The sequence below is a fragment of the Halichondria panicea genome, chromosome 16 (assembly GCF_963675165.1).
Source record: "Halichondria panicea chromosome 16, odHalPani1.1, whole genome shotgun sequence".
NCBI classification, from domain to species: Eukaryota; Metazoa; Porifera; class Demospongiae; order Suberitida; family Halichondriidae; genus Halichondria; species Halichondria panicea.
In genome coordinates this window covers 2,441,851-2,457,591 of record NC_087392.1, presented here as the reverse complement: position 1 = coordinate 2,457,591, position 15,741 = coordinate 2,441,851, and the positions used below count along the sequence as shown (strand labels likewise).

Genomic DNA, 15,741 nt, shown 5'->3' with positions numbered 1-15,741 from the left:
GCAAGAAAGATAAAGCAGAAGAAGATCTAAAAGCGAAAACGAGGCTAAGGTGGTTTAGCTACTAGCCTCGAATAGAGGCCGCTTGAAACTTTTGAAGAGGTTGCACCATATCCATATGATCCATAGATAAAAGTGCACAATGCTACACCATGAAGTGCTGATGGCTCTGGCTGGTTATCCTGGTAATTTGCTCATGTTGTCCAAAGACTCAGGGGAACTTGAGGTAAAGTTCAAGCTTCCAATACTTCACCCTTGCATAACATGACATATAATCACTTGCCATCTTCTGTAGATTGTTCCAGGGCTGCCATTCATTCATCCCAGTGAGAGAGAGCTACTGAACAGAATATGCCGACTTGGCACATACTACATGCACCTCAAAGAATTTATATCGGAACAGAACAAAGCAATTTTCCGTCTTGTGTCCCCTGTCTCCAGGGACTCTGGCTGTCTGCTTTACTTGAAATCTTTGGCGTTTGGTTTGGACAGTATGCTCAATGAGTATCGGCAACATCTGGTCAAGCAGGAGCAAAAAGTGAGGAATTACCTTTGTGCAGAGGAGTAAAAAAGGTCCTCCTTATATACTCACAATTTTAACCATCCCCGTGTTTACCGCCCGCCCCTTTAGTTCGTACGTGAGCCCCACCTACCCCTGTCCCACCTGACCTCCTCACTAGAGCGTTATCAGACCCTTCTTCCATCACTGGACGATGCTGTCAACCACATCGTGCAGGGCAAGCTAAGGGGGGGGCAGATATTGAGTTACTTGCACAACTGCTGCTCTAGTGGAGTGCCAGATATTCAGAAAGCTTATGAGAGGTGAACAACTGACTAATTATTATTTAATTGGTGCTATAATTATGATCTTTAGTAGTACCTGGCCAGGGTTTCATCTAGGATTAAAAGTTAGGAGAAAGGTTTGGCACGCCGCAAAATGTTTGGCCACTCCCATCTTTGTTGCCCACACCCCCTATTATATGCTAGTATCACGGTAGATCTAGTTACATATTACTATTCTACAGGGGGAAAGGTTAACCCCCCCCCCTACTAGATGAACCCTGCTGGCAATACTGTTCAAGTTGATATGTGTGGCTATACAGTATAATATGGCAGCTATAAATGTGGTTTGTCTCTATGTTAGGATCCTAGCTAGTTGTCATGGAGTCTTTTACAAGCAGCTGTCAGCATGGATGCTACATGGACTTCTCCCAGAGAATGAAGAGTTTTTCATAGTGCCTACCTCACAGATGAAAGAGGTACTACAATATTGTGCGTATTTAAATAATATTATATACAAGTGAAAAAAAGATAGATACATTTTAAGCATCATGATGGTGTTATGTATTAGCTGTATTCGTTGTGAGACTTAGATTGGGTTACTTGTCAGCCATATGTACGTATGGAATTTTTAAAGTGGTGACAAGTGGAGTACGGACATCAGTGCTTCATATGATTGGGGTGATCCATACAGGACACTGCTGGCAGTTCAGAAGATGAAGTGGAATCTCTCACTAGAGACAAGAGGAAGAGTGGGGATGCAAAGAAAGCCGTGGGACTAGGGGATTCCAATAGTCTATACACCATCTGTCATTCTTTGGTGCCTTCCTATCTGCCCATGAGGGTTGTTGAAAAGGTATATTGTTAACATTTACTGTAATTATAATCATGTGATTTCCATAATCTACATGTACTTCTAGATCCTGTTTGTGGGCGAGGCTGTTCGGATATTCCAAATGAGAGCTCATGGCAAACGTGATCTGTCTACCCTGTTAACTGTTGCAGGTATGTGAGCCACTGACCTCCGACATTGTTGAAGTGTTCGAGGGGATTGTTCTACTAATAGCATCTTACGGTCTGGTAAAGCACAGTATATAATATATCTACAGTGGAACATCCATTAACGACCACCTCCGAAGAGCAACCACGCGCTATATAACGCCCAAGAGCTCAGGTCCGGATTGAAACTACAATGATTTCAATGTAAGGCAACCTCTCAGGAACGACCACCTCTCTACTCCGTATAACGAGCAGCTTTCTAGTCCCTAACCAGCTTTAGCAATGGAAAATAACCTCCCAGAATGGACAGCCACACCCATAAAATTATTGCTGAGATAGAATTATTTTGCACAATCGTAAAAACCTAGCTGTAGCGTGTCTCTACAGCCTTTTTAAAGCTTGTAGAAGCAGTTAGCAAAAGGATTCATTTGCAACAAGAAATGACTCATAGAGCATACATAGCTGGCAATCGAAACCTCCCAAGGAAAACCACCTCTCTATAACGGCCAAAAGGCTGTTCCCCAATGGTGTCCGTTTTATGGAGGTTCCACTGTATAGTTAAAAGTAACCACGTTGGCTAGTATCCATGGTGAAGTGTTAGAGGGGATAGTTCTACTACATCATAACATGTATTAGGTCTGGTAAAGTGCAGGGTTGTAAGAACGACGAAATAAGGTGTGTCAGCAGTTTAACATAATGTACATGTACGTATGATACTAGTATCATTCTAGTGTCTATCCAGACAAATCCTGGCATTAGCTTGAAACCCGACCTCCTTTCTTAACAGAAGATTGGGCCACGTCCAACTAGCACAGTATAATGTAGTCATCGTTTTATTAGTAGGGCATATTCTCCCAAAAAATTGATGTTCTCCATCCCAGGTTCTGAGTTGAGGTCTGACCAGCTCCGGTTCAGCCAGCTGTTTGCTGACTTACGGAGGGAGCCAGTGTTCAAACTGAGGGACTTCGAGAGTGCTGTGGATAGGATACGAGACAGTGTGGCTGAGCGACTCTGGAAACTGTTGGTAGAGGACTCGGGTCTTGTGGCACACCTCCAGGTGACTGGGCTACACTTTTGGCAAGCTTTAACTTGGTGTTTGTGATATATATGCATCTTGATCCCCTATGAATGAATGTGTGCACTGTTAGTTATACCCACACATACATGTACATGCACATACAGTGTTACAAATGTTATACAAATGTTATATCTGTTGTGTAGGTTATCAAGGATTTCTTTCTACTGGGACGAGGAGAACTGTTCTTGACATTCTTCGATCTTGCTCATTCGTTCCTCAAGTCTCCACCCACACCCACCACCAGTCATGGTACTGTAATACTAATGTACACACAATGTACCCACAGTTTGTGCAGTTTTTCAGAATGTTTTTACCACTCAGAACGTGTGGATAGTTTACCATTGTGTGCAGTAGTCTTAATGAATTTGTAAATACAACTCCCCCCCCCACACACATACACACACAAACTCACTACTCAGATGTGAATGTGGCATTTCAGCAGGCCATGCTGAAGGTGAACATAGAAAAAGAGGAGCTGATGAAGCAGTTTCAACTCACCCTGCCTCAGACTAGAGCCCCGAGGGGAGATGGTGGGCGTGGTGAGGGTGTGAAAGAGGCGTGGCAACTCCTCGGAATGTCCCACACTGTAGAATGGCCCCTGCACATTCTCTTTACACCACTGATACTAGAAAAGTAAGTGTTTATTATTGCTAGTACTCTCCCTGAACGACGTATGAGAAAATCAACCACAATTCATGAGAATTCATGACTGCCCATTATATGGTAGCATTGCTCTAAACGTTGCTCTAAACTTTATTTATGCATGTGAACTAAAAATGTTATGATACACCCACAATGATGCAAGCAACATCCTCTCCATTGTTACCCAAAAAACGATCAGTGTTTGTTTCTCCACCCAGATACAACACTATATTCCAGTTCCTGTTGCTGCTACGACGTACTCAAATCAGACTGCAGCAGAGCTGGACCGTCTTTATGCAGCACCGGGAGAGGGTGGACGAGTTGAGGCGGGTCAGTGAACTCAGGACACACATGGGCTTCCTCGTTGATAGCCTCCTGTACTATGTGCAGGTATGTGTGTTGGTGGTTAAAGTTGATGTTCTAAGGCAGTTTATGGTTTTGTTTGATGTGGCTGAGGCACAGATGTTAATTTTACTTATGTATGCAGCACAGTCCACCCCTCCCCCTCATCCACACGCACACACATTGATGTAGGTGGATGTGCTAGAGTCTCAGTTCTCCGTGCTATTGGAAAAGGTTAACTCCACCCACGACTTCGAGTCTATTAAACATGCTCACGAGAGCTTCGTCACTGCCATTCAGTCACAGCTCTTCTTGACACAGCCAACAGTAAGTAGGAATGGAAGGAAACCATAAAACGAGATCTACACCATTTTTATTATGAAAGACACAATGGTTGTACTGTGTGCATCCAGCAATCATACATGCATGTACGTATACATAACTGTGCTTAAACAGTTTCATGCTAGTTAAGCCTGATCGAGGCTCAATGCCTAACAGTTTACACACAAGAATTTCTTGAATTGTTCATGAAAAGTGTATTCCCCCCCCCCCCCCATTCAGGTGCACCAGTGCGTACTGGAGATCACTGGCCTTTGTAACTCATTCAACTCAGTCATCGAAGGCAGGAGTGACCTCTCTCTCACACCCCAAGACAAAGAGAAGATGGATCGCATTACAAAAGACTTCAACCGACAAGCCTCTTATTTCTTCCGTATTGTATCGAGCGTGCACAGTCACCAGTCCTCCTCTCACCTGGCCCAGCTGCTGCTAAGAGTCGACTACAACAAATACTTTAGCACAGCCATGGCACATCACACTTGACCTTATAGGACAAACACTTAAAAATATTCATTCCCTCACCATTGTATAATTATGCCACATAATCGGAATTATTGATTTTGAATACTGAGATTAACAAGTTGCTCTAGCAAACTAGGTGTGGTTTGTCGAGCGGGAGAAATTAAAGTTAGACCTTGTTGTTCATTGGATACGTTTTGCGCTTGTTGCTCAGCACTATCAGTTTTGCTAGCAACAGCTTCTTCACTGTCAAAACAATTCTGTTTAGATTCGTCTATTGCACTGGTCTCACTTTCATCTTCATCTGCACTTGAGGACCCCTCACAACTCTCTTCACTAGACTCACTACTGCTGTCCTCACTGGAGTTTTCTTGTTCACTGCCTGAGTTGGTCGAACTCTCCAGAACTAGTTGAGCAGCTGCTTCTAGCTCATCCAGCTCCCAACCCAGTGACTTTTTGGGCACACAAACCTACACAGAGAGGGGCTCTAATAATAAATGTGGGTGCATATACCACACTATAACCTTGAGACTATAATTAACCCGAGGCCGCGCCACAGCGGCTCGGGTTATAGTAGTCGGTCAGTCTGTCTGTATGTCGGTCTGAATATTCTGAGTCTGCTCACCTGGATGCTGTGTTAGTACAATGAATAGCCTCAACACAACAGGGTTTCTGATTTAAAATCTCTACGAAGGTTTCTCCTAGCCAAAGTACTAGATTTATGGAGAAGTAGTTTTAAATTTGGCAGATTTTGATGTTAAAGCTTCGTTGTCGAATAAAAGTGAGCAGAAGCTAAGAAGCTTGAACCTGCATTGGCCTAGATGTACACACCGACTTGACTCAAAAGATTTACACTAAACCCCAAATTAATGCTGAGGGTTTGCACTTCAGTGCTCTAGTTATATAGTTTTAGAGCCAGGCTGGTACTACATCACGTACATGTATGTGTGTGTGGGGTGGGATGGGCAACATGGTAGCAAGATGCCATAAGGATCTAAGTATAGCCACATATTGTAGAACAGGCACACACCTCATCTAAATCGTCCGCCAATGACTGTATCTGTCTGACGCTTGCTGTCTGCACCCATACACAGTAGTCCGTGATGTAGAGGTTGTTGAGAACATAGTAGGGTTCAGAGGAGTTCAGGGCGTGGTGTACTGACAACAGAGACTGAAGCAGCTTTCTCCTCCCTGTAGTACAGAATAAGAGTACAGTAATTAACCATCTAATTAAATAGATTCTCAGGGCAGCAATTTATTTGGAGAACACACTACACTACACTGCATGGTTTCTGAAACACAAAACTGTAAATTAATGGTTTCTGTCTAGACTATGTATTAAATAATTATGGGAGCAGGTGTTATTGATAACGAGTTACCAAGAAATCACTCCTACGACTAATCCACCCACCTAGTCTGAAGATGTCCCTGGTGTCTTGCAGGACAGTGAGAGTGAGCTGCCAGTGTCGGTAGAGCGGGTAGCAAAGTGAGCGTCGGAGACAGTTGCAGACGACATCGTGCACACTCCCTCGATGAACCTCGAGCCACGAGAGGGTGGGGCTTAGTTTACACACTGTCCAGGCAGATTCAACCTGAAAGAGGGACAATGCTGTATATATAATGTATATACTAGTAACAAGTACTCAGTGCAGGTAGAATTACGTACATTGTACGCTGTATCAAGGACCGTGCGCAACAGTTTGATGGTGTTTGTGAGTACATTGACACGATAACAATGGGTGCACATGTGGGATGAGTAATGAAAGTATATGTCTCACATTTCCCTCTCCCTCAGTCGTGCGATGATTGTAGGCAAAGGCAAAGATGATGTCAATCAGTCCGAGATAGAGGCACCTCGAGGATGCCTTGTCGAGGAGATCTTGGGAGGAGATAAGGACAGTTGCACACAATAAATATAACGTACACGTTATATTTTTGCACGTATCACATACATATACACACATGTGATACGTGCAACATCCAGTAAATGTGTATAATTGTAAGTAACATAGGTGTTGGGGATACAGTCCTTGTTTGGGAGGTCTTTCAGTTTTTCCCTTTCAGATTGTGAAAATGGCACTGTAATAATAATAATTATAATAGGTAGAAGTATTACTAAAATACCTTACAAATCAACATCTTACCTATTTCTTGACCAGCCTCAGTGGGCTTGGATGGCCTAAAAATAAAAATTTAGTACATTAATTTCATCATTACAGCAAGCAACTCACTTCACTGAAGCACTTGTATTTTGAGACACTTGATCTTTCATTTCTTTCCACCTAGTCAGTTCGTTCTTCCAGGCAGGTTCAAACTTTAGCAGGCTATCCATTACATCATTGTCCATGAGATCAGCCCTACAACAAAAACAGGAATACACACTACACTTTGCATATCGTACAGCCTACAGGTAGTGGTCCGGGCTGAAGCTTATCTCCTCCTGAGCAATACGTGCCAGTCTTCGCTCATATGATGTCATGTGATCTGGATCAGGACAGTCAATTATACTTGGAATCTCCTCCTAAACAAATCACACATTCAACAAACATTCAGTAGTACTTACCTAAGCGACAAAAGAACATTTGCTATTACTTTTGACTAGGAATATCATTTATTCAGGAGATTAGATAACTAGCTAAATCTAGTATTCGAACCTGTAGCTTTAAAAAGACACCACTGTGTTGGTTGGCAAATCCATAGGCAATAGCGTTAGGCATGAGGGAGGGGGTGTGGTTTAGTGGGTGGTCCTCAGAAAGTATTTGCTCCGCCTGCCAGTCAATGTCATCTTCCGACTCACTCGAGCAGCTATCCCTCACTGAACGGAACAAAGTGCAGGAGGAAGTGTGATAGAAACAGATACAGACACAGACACAGACACACAGACATACTAGTATACCAAGAAAGATCAGACTGTATGGTGCCATGTAATACAAACCATTTGCTCCAATGACCTCAATGAGGGGTTTCTGGCTCTGGGTGGCCTTTGCTGGTTTCTTAGATAGAAGAGTGGTGAGCATGCCCAGATTGTCAAAATGCTCTCCAGATTGCAGCTTGGGCAGGTGTACCGTCACGCTACCTAGAGGTAATAAAAGAGAAAATAAAAGTGACGCAAAGGATAGGAGAAAAGAATTATAGATGAACGAATGACCTTTTTCTATGTCAAACACAGCTTTCTCCCTTCCATCCTCAGTCACCTGACCCGGTAAGTGCAGCCTGTAGCGGTGGATACGGATGTAACAGTACAGGTAAACTGTAATTGTGTACTCAAACAAAGCAATGAGTTGCATTGTGCACATTAAGGTACCTGAGGAAGTATGGCTTGCAGAAGAACTTGAACTCACAGCCATTGATGTGAAACTCAGCCTCAGATATCTGCAACAATTATTCATGATGGGTGGAGCTGGTGGACCATGCCATGGGCCTGGGTAGAATCTTGGTAGAATTCTAGAACACTGACAAAGGCCTACCTTCACGTAGGGAACTCTGATATTCACAATCACAAACTGCTCATCTTGTATAATATTAAAAGATGGTGTCAGCATATTGATTAGAAGATATATATAGGCTGTGCTAGGCTTCAGCCTTGTTATTACATGTTGTACAGGTGTAATAAACTTTTACATGACCTTAGTTGTACTTTGACCTCATAGATAGATCTAACTCTAGCCTCGATCCCAGCCCCTCTCACGTCTTTCTCAATTGAGAGCGGCCTGGAATCGAGGCTAATCTAACTCTATCATGTTTCACTGAGAGTGAAGGAGGATGGAATTGAGGTCATGGAGGTACAGTTTTCCTGTTGGTGTGTTTCTTGCAGCCACCTGTATCAAGATCCTACTGATACCTGCCTAGTAAGTGACATAATTTTCAACCTCATGATGCCATGCCACTCAGATACTCCACCTGTAGCAGGTCGACTGACTTTGAGGTCCACCGGAACTGGCTGGCCATCACACACTCACTACCGCTGTCAAAATGGTATTACGAGGTGAGTTTGCAATGAGTATACCATGCCCATTTATTGACTGATCTATGTACCCAAACTTCGTATACACATGCTTTTTGTTATTTATTTGATTAAGGTGACCCTCAAAATATGCGACACCCTCGATCTAGGCAATTTTATGACCTCTGAAAGTTAGCGACTGCTTCACTTAAATTTTTATGTCGCATCCTAAAGGTCAAAATAAGTAGCCATCTCTAGCCTCGACAAGCGGCCTGGAATCGAGGCTAGCAGAGTAACCTTGACCGACCTCCTGCAACCCCTAAATATGCGACACAAAGACTTCAACATAATGTTCAACCTTAAAAGAAGCGACCTATGGCTTTGTAGTTATTTAAAAGTGTCCCATTAAATCGAATATTTATTTACCTTCTTAGTATGATTGAAGATGGTAAATACCGTGTATGCTTGATCAGAGGCCACTCTTGACTAAATGCCGCTCTCAAATAGTAGCCTCATTTGCCAGCAAAATTAAACATTTAGTAGCCGCTCTCAAATAATAGCCTCAGTGAACTTTGACTCTAGCATTTCTGCACGTGGCAGCCATATTAATACTAGCAGCTAGCTAGGTAGCAGCTTTTAGTGCTTTAGAAAGACTTTCTCATGGCAGAGTTCAAGTTTGTGCCCCAGGTGAAAATAGCAACCTGAAGGTGATTGCATTTGCTGGAGTGTTAGACCTAAGGATTAAACGCCTCTCTCGAATTGTAGCCTCCTTTGCCAACAAAATGAAACATGTAGTAGCCGCGGCCTCTGATCAAGCATATACGGTACATGTATAGACCTACATCACAGTATAATCCATCCTACATCACAGTATAATCCATCCTACATCACAGTATAATCCACCCTACATCACAGTATAATCCATTCCAGGACTATTATTATAATACATTCACACACATTATACATACACACGTACATGTATGTAACTGTGCACACACATGCCCCCTCCCCTCATAGGCCACGTCAGAGTGGACACTGGACTACCCACCCTTCTTTGCTTGGTTTGAGTTCCTCCTCTCCCAGCTAGCTGCGCTGGTGGACCCTCTGATAGTACAGCTGGACAGCCTCAGCTACAGCGCTTCGTCCTGTATCCTCTTTCAGAGACTCTCTGTCAGTGTCACTGATCTTGTGCTCCTCTATGCCGTACTGGAGTAAGCTGTCTTGCCAATCACATTCACCACTCTGTCATTAAAATTCAGGCAACCGTCATAGAGTTAACTATGTTCTTGACCCTATACCATATTTTTACCCTCACCTTAATTGACCCGTGCACCCTAGCACATAAACATAAAAAATTGGTATGGCTTATCCAGTTTAGTTAAGTGCTGGATGTAGCCTCTGGGCATCTCACTAATTAAAATTATATGTACACGCAGGGCCTTTAAATTCGGTACTCCATCCTGCAGGTATGACAAGTTGCCTAGAGACAAGATCAGCCCGGTACGACCCACCTCCACACTGGCAGTTCTCCTTCTACTCAACTATGGACTACTAGTTGTGGATCGTATCCTCGCTAATTACGTTGGAATTATTATACAGTGAATTGTTGGCACTTGCTAGGTTTGGATACTAGGAAATCAAACCATGCATGCACACACTTCATCTATACCTCGTAGAAGGAGGTGCTTCTGGTGAAGTGAGTATTTTTGTGCCATATAATACTTTGTTTGTTTGTTTGTAACTTTGACATCACAAAAGACATTCACTTTCAGTACAATGGCTTACTGTTCGGTCTCCTACTATTATCAGTGGTCCGAATCCTGCAGGTACAAATGTGGTGTCAGCTGCGTGCTCTAAATATGTTTGTACTGTGGCCAGCACAATTATTGGCTGAGGGCCCATTATAGCCACCTGTACAATCAAGGCGGATTATATTTCAGTTGCATAGCAACACATGGGCTGATAGTGGTTTATACACTCTCTTATAATTGCAGACGCTCACACATTTCCATGGTCCTGTTGTGTAACTATGTGTAACTATGTGTAACTATATGTAACATTATTCCTATGGTCCTGTTGTGTAACTATATGTAACATGCTTTCAGGGTCGCTGCTTGGCAGGTGCCTTCTGGTTTGCGTGTTTATTAAATTTCAAGCATATCTTTGCTTACGTGGCCCCAGCTTACTTTGTCTACCTTCTCAAACACTACTGCTTCAAGCACAGACATACAAAAGGGCAAGACAATGCGATTAGAACTCCTTCTTTTGTGAATTTTGATGTGGTAAAGTTTGTAAAATTAGGAGCGTTGGTGATCATCGTTTTTCTCGTCTCATTTGGACCATTTCTTTACCTGGTGAGGCTGAGTATTTTATTGTAGTTCAATATAATTCCTCTGATACTCTCTCTAGAGCTACAGTGTATATAGAACTAGGGATGTAAGATTTGTTTAAGCATTTAAAAGCCACAACTCATTAAATAATGAGTTGCGGCTTTTAAATGCTTAGAAATTACAATATTGTAGTTTCCAGTCAATGATAGTTGCTTGGTTATCACAGGGTCAAATGGGCCAGGTGATCTCGCGACTGTTCCCGTTCAAGAGGGGACTATGCCACGCCTACTGGGCTCCCAACGTTTGGGCACTCTATAGTCTGGTAGACAAAGTGGCAGCTGTGGTTGGTGAGTGTGTTCACATGTTCACAATACTAAATGGCTTTAGCTTTACTGTATCTTAGCAACAGGTGGTTCAACATACAGAGCAAGTAAGCAAATGGTCAATTAATTGGTGTGAACAAAATGAAAATGGCTTCAATAATACACATTTAAAAATACAATAATTATTCAATAGAATGGTTACACACCATTATCTACCGTCATCATCTGACCAAAATAAGCAACACGATCTTTGGTCATGTTGCAGCCTGCTTTATACACCACATCTGTTGCTACGTACTTCACCTGTAAATTCACCTGTAAAAACAAAAGCTCAAAATCTGGTTATTACATGACTTGCATGATTCACCTATAGGTAGGCAGCTTGGTGTGTCTGTGTCAGCTGCGAGCATGGTGTCAGGTCTGGTAGGAGAGATGAGTTTCCAGGTCCTCCCTTCAATCTCACCACCTGTGACTTTCCTCCTCACCATTGCAGCCATGCTGGTAATTGCCTTTGAGGCTGCTGTTGACCAAAAAATTAGTCCACTTAAAATTGAAATTTAGTAGATGTGGTTAATTAACATTAATTTTAGCAGCTAATTATTATACCCTCATTAATTTTGTTGAGATATGTATGAGTAATGTATGAGTTACGAGTGTTTGGTTTCAGCAGCTCTGTGTGTTTCCTCGCAGCCTGCACTGATCAAGCTCTGGAAGAGGCCTTCCACACCTCTTGACTTTGTGAAGGCTCTCATCCTCTGTGCCTATTCATCCTTTCTCTTTGGATGGCACGTTCACGAGAAAGCTATCATGATGGTCACTCTGCCAGCATGGTGAAAGAGGGGCTTTTTGAATTTTAAATTTACATGCACCCTTTATGTTCTTTAATTTTTGCAGTTTTCTTGCTATGGAAAAGCGGTGCTATGCTAGGATCTTTCTCGTTCTGTCAACAGCTGGCCACATGTCCCTCTTTCCGCTCCTCTACAAACCAGCGGGTAATTGAATTAATTAGGTGTATGGCTGTTTTCCGCTGAGTCCCATTCTGAGTTGATGATTTGGAATTTAAGGTCGTATTTCACTAATCATATTAAGGTGCAACAAGTGCACCTGCAAGGACTTGAAGGTCACTAACTAGTCTATGATCTGGTCACACTAATTAGGCTGTATAAACATCACTAAGTGTATTCTCATGCATTCATTTACTTTTATGACTTTACACTTCTCTGGCATTGCATTGTGATGTTTACGAGTACGTACATGTGTGTATTTATGTCCTTTGTGCCTTACTGTTAAGATTTCAGCCTGAAATTTATATACAAATTAAATGCTAGAATATTAATGAATTGTAATCTGTGCTATATTTTCTTCATACAGAGACTCCTATTAAGCTATCTCTTTTCATCCTCTGCTCGCTATTGACTCTTCTTGTACTTGAAAGACACTACAGGTAACTCTTCTTGTACTTGAAAGACACTACAGGTATTCAGCGATTTGAACCACTTAAGTTAAGTGCTCATTAGCACAGCTAACTGCAGTCAATTGGTTTGTATCATAGCAACCATTGTTTGAATGAAGCATGAAGTAGCAACTGACGTAACACTCTTTAACATACTGCAGCTGGTTGTTTATGTATTGGAATCATACCACTTTGTTGCTAGGCAACACTTCTAAGTGTATTCTAGTTTTGAATGAAGCCCCAGATAGCTCACTGTACTGTCAGGTGTATTGTCATATGGTCAAGTGGGGCTTCCGTACTGTGTTAATGTTATTAGAGTACTGCTGTGTTCCCACGACGTCCCCCCTGTCCTGCATTTTTCTTCTCTAGTTACTTCCACCACCGGGGTCCTTTTGAGTAGCCCTTGTTGAAATCATCAGGTTGCATTTAATTGGTTGTTTGTCGCAATCTGTCAGCTGTATACATTGGTTAGGACCACATGGGTAGAACGGGAGTCTTATCACCGCTGTTGCCCTAATTTAATTAACTGTTGATTTAATAATTATTAGAGGTAGAGAGCTAGTTTTGTCTGCGGCAAATTCTGCGGCCATTTGCTGCCAAAAATATTGTACACCTGTCCTGGTACTAACCTGTTCTGGTACATGTATAACACTCCACACACTTTCACCATATTTTATTCGTAGAAAATTTTCATTCGTAGATTCCATTACCCTAAAGGAGGAGAGAAAACAACTCCAGAAAGTGTTTTAACTCGTGAAGATGAACCTTGGCTTTCCAAGATTGAACTGGTTTATGTGATCTTTCTAATGTTCATTCAAGCTTATTGTATTTTTCTTCATGAGCTGCTTCCATTCACCAAACAATTACAGTTTTTGCCCCTTCTCTTGACTTCAGTCAGTTGCGCAATAGCAATTGTATGGACATGGTTACAGTTATACTTTAAAGTATTGTTTGGCTGATCTATTAATAGTTATCCTTTGCATTAATATTTGTACCACTGTATTTTTCTTCGTGGGCTGCTTCTATTCACCAAACAATTACAGATTTTGCCCTTCTTTTGACTACATGTACAATCATTAATTTTGTGCAATAGGAATTATATGGACATGTTACTATTTGGCTGATCTATCGTTTGCAATGCAATTTATTAATTCACAAGTGTACATGTACAAAGCGATATTAAAACAAAGTGCGACATGTTGTTGAACATAAAAAACAAACAAAACACAAATGAAGTGACATTAAATGAAACGATGTTGATGAACATAAAAAACAAACAGAACACAAAATCATGTATTGTGGAGTGAGGATGACCTGTATCAAGATTAACATTAAATGATTGCATGTACTAGTTCAGACACACTCAAACAGTTTGAATCGCCGGTATTCGATAATAGTCTTGTTGTTAGCAATTGATCTTTTCGTCTTCTTGCGAATCTCCTTCGTAGCTACACACTGACAGCGAGCAGAGCGACAGATCTGAGGGTTCCAGTACTCTACTCCACTCTCATTGTCAGGTAGGTCAAGCTCCCTCAGTCCACATCTGCGTGGAATAGTTTTTCCATTCTCTTTGTGAAGCTTACATTTTGCATTCTGCAGGACAAAATAAGATGTTTGAACATTCAGCACACAGTCAATGTCAGTCATACATATCTATTTAATTTTTTGGAGGTATATAAAAAAAAATTACCTTGATAAATGAGAGAGGTGTTGGCTTGGTTGGATCAAAGAATGCCGGTGGCTTGTGTATGAAAGTATCTCCATCCTCTTCAGTTGGTGCATAGGAGATATCAATAGAGGTGGTTGCATCGATGTCGTAGTGAGATGCAGCAGTGGTTGTGTAGTGTGCAGGTGTAGCCAGTGTGAGAGTAGCCAGGCACAGATTGAGAAACAGCAAAAGAATGAGGAAAATTGGAATTGACGTGCGCATCATCCAGCAGTATTTTACAGTGTCCATTCTCCACTTGTAGTACCTGTATAACCAGAGAGCAGTTGTTATGTTTGCAATATAACATTTTTAGCAAATATATGTAATGATATAGTCTAGCTGCATGCAAGATACTGACTCAAAAATTTACCAGTGCGATTTTCCCTTCTTCCAACAGTCAGTTCCATCCAGTTCAGCTCCTTGCTCAGCTAGCATCAAAAGCTTCCCGTGGTCTAGCTCAGCCATGATTTTTTCTGCAGCTTTTATACTCAGAGTGTTGTTGAAGAAGTCTATCATTGACTTATAGGCTGGAATATACATGTGCTGTAAACACCCCAGCTAATCAAACCCTATTATGCAATTAATTGAATTAGAATCAAGCTTGCTTTGTAGCCTTGGAAATACCAGCTGCTCTCAAGCCATTACAATGCACATAATTGAGGTCTCTCACAGCTAAAGCTGGGAATCCCATGAAATGTGTCTCTGCTGCTTCCACCCCCAAAAACTGGCAGAGCTGCTGTGTGTGGGCAGTGGAGACAGCGGGGGTGGAGTTTCTTTAATAATTTTACATAATTATGCATCTACTTCCTGATACCCATCCCTGGGACAGCAGTCATCCTGCAAATAAATGTAAGATAATGAGTTTTTGTATAATTCACTTGTAAGATCATTTACAATCACAATAAATAATTGAGCCATGCATCCGCACTGAATATAATTATACTACTGTAGACCGCTATATATAATTATCCAAGGCAGCCCAAATGTTCGGATGGATCAACAAGTGGGAGTAAGAAGTAAACCCTTGATTTGTAGCGCTAAAATCACCTTCTTATCCAGCGATTGACAATTTCCTATTTTCTGAAGATGTACTGAATAAAGGAGCTAGTATGCACCAATTTCCTACCAGAATACGGGATCAAAACAACAAATCAACAATCGAAAAAGCAGATATAGTGGTTGTCTCATTACCGAATTTATTTCCCGTCCTTTGTTCAGATATTAAATGTTCAAATTTTGGTATATAGATCTACCGCCGAGAAGAAATCACTACTGTACGGCATCAATTCTACAGGAAGGCAAAACAATGTGGCCATTTGTACTAGGAATGCCTGGTACTCCTTCTAAA

The 15,741-nt window shown here is 41.8% G+C and overlaps 4 protein-coding genes across 5 annotated transcripts; 2 read left to right on the top strand and 2 right to left on the bottom strand.

Annotated features, from left to right (window-relative positions):
• The first annotated feature begins 50 nt into the window (after window positions 1-50).
• On the top strand, window positions 51-4,742 carry LOC135350046 (gamma-tubulin complex component 4-like). The gene is made up of 12 exons (XM_064548744.1): window positions 51-223; window positions 293-535; window positions 629-819; window positions 1,142-1,256; window positions 1,472-1,633; window positions 1,698-1,782; window positions 2,658-2,833; window positions 2,998-3,103; window positions 3,274-3,487; window positions 3,715-3,886; window positions 4,031-4,165; window positions 4,400-4,742. The coding sequence occupies exons 1-12, from the start codon at window positions 140-142 to the stop codon at window positions 4,658-4,660; spliced, it is 1,944 nt and encodes a 647-aa protein (XP_064404814.1). The 5' UTR covers window positions 51-139; the 3' UTR covers window positions 4,661-4,742.
• Window positions 4,729-8,274, bottom strand: LOC135350051 (protein SHQ1 homolog). 2 transcript variants are annotated; one of them, XM_064548749.1, is made up of 13 exons: window positions 8,104-8,274; window positions 7,941-8,008; window positions 7,785-7,849; window positions 7,572-7,712; window positions 7,291-7,451; window positions 7,045-7,157; window positions 6,868-6,993; window positions 6,781-6,815; window positions 6,662-6,715; window positions 6,415-6,515; window positions 6,048-6,228; window positions 5,667-5,827; window positions 4,729-5,106 (listed from the first exon to the last, which is right to left on the bottom strand). In XM_064548749.1, exons 1-13 carry the CDS (start codon window positions 8,176-8,178, stop codon window positions 4,729-4,731), a joined length of 1,659 nt encoding a protein of 552 aa, XP_064404819.1. In that variant the 5' UTR covers window positions 8,179-8,274. The 2 variants fall into 2 exon arrangements, with proteins under 2 accessions (XP_064404819.1, XP_064404821.1); XM_064548751.1 differs by lacking the exon at window positions 4,729-5,106 and adding an exon at window positions 5,169-5,268.
• A 49-nt stretch (window positions 8,275-8,323) lies between these two features.
• LOC135350055 (probable dolichyl pyrophosphate Glc1Man9GlcNAc2 alpha-1,3-glucosyltransferase) lies at window positions 8,324-13,844 on the top strand. The gene is made up of 12 exons (XM_064548756.1): window positions 8,324-8,484; window positions 8,543-8,621; window positions 9,597-9,790; window positions 10,046-10,143; window positions 10,338-10,405; window positions 10,685-10,933; window positions 11,136-11,256; window positions 11,606-11,733; window positions 11,923-12,062; window positions 12,127-12,224; window positions 12,604-12,676; window positions 13,386-13,844. Exons 1-12 carry the CDS (start codon window positions 8,399-8,401, stop codon window positions 13,642-13,644), a joined length of 1,593 nt encoding a protein of 530 aa, XP_064404826.1. The 5' UTR covers window positions 8,324-8,398; the 3' UTR covers window positions 13,645-13,844.
• LOC135350083 (uncharacterized) lies at window positions 13,795-15,085 on the bottom strand. Its single transcript, XM_064548794.1, has 3 exons — window positions 14,764-15,085; window positions 14,376-14,658; window positions 13,795-14,278 (listed from the first exon to the last, which is right to left on the bottom strand). Exons 1-3 carry the CDS (start codon window positions 14,931-14,933, stop codon window positions 14,039-14,041), a joined length of 693 nt encoding a protein of 230 aa, XP_064404864.1. The 5' UTR covers window positions 14,934-15,085; the 3' UTR covers window positions 13,795-14,038.
• Window positions 15,086-15,741: the final 656 nt, after the last annotated feature.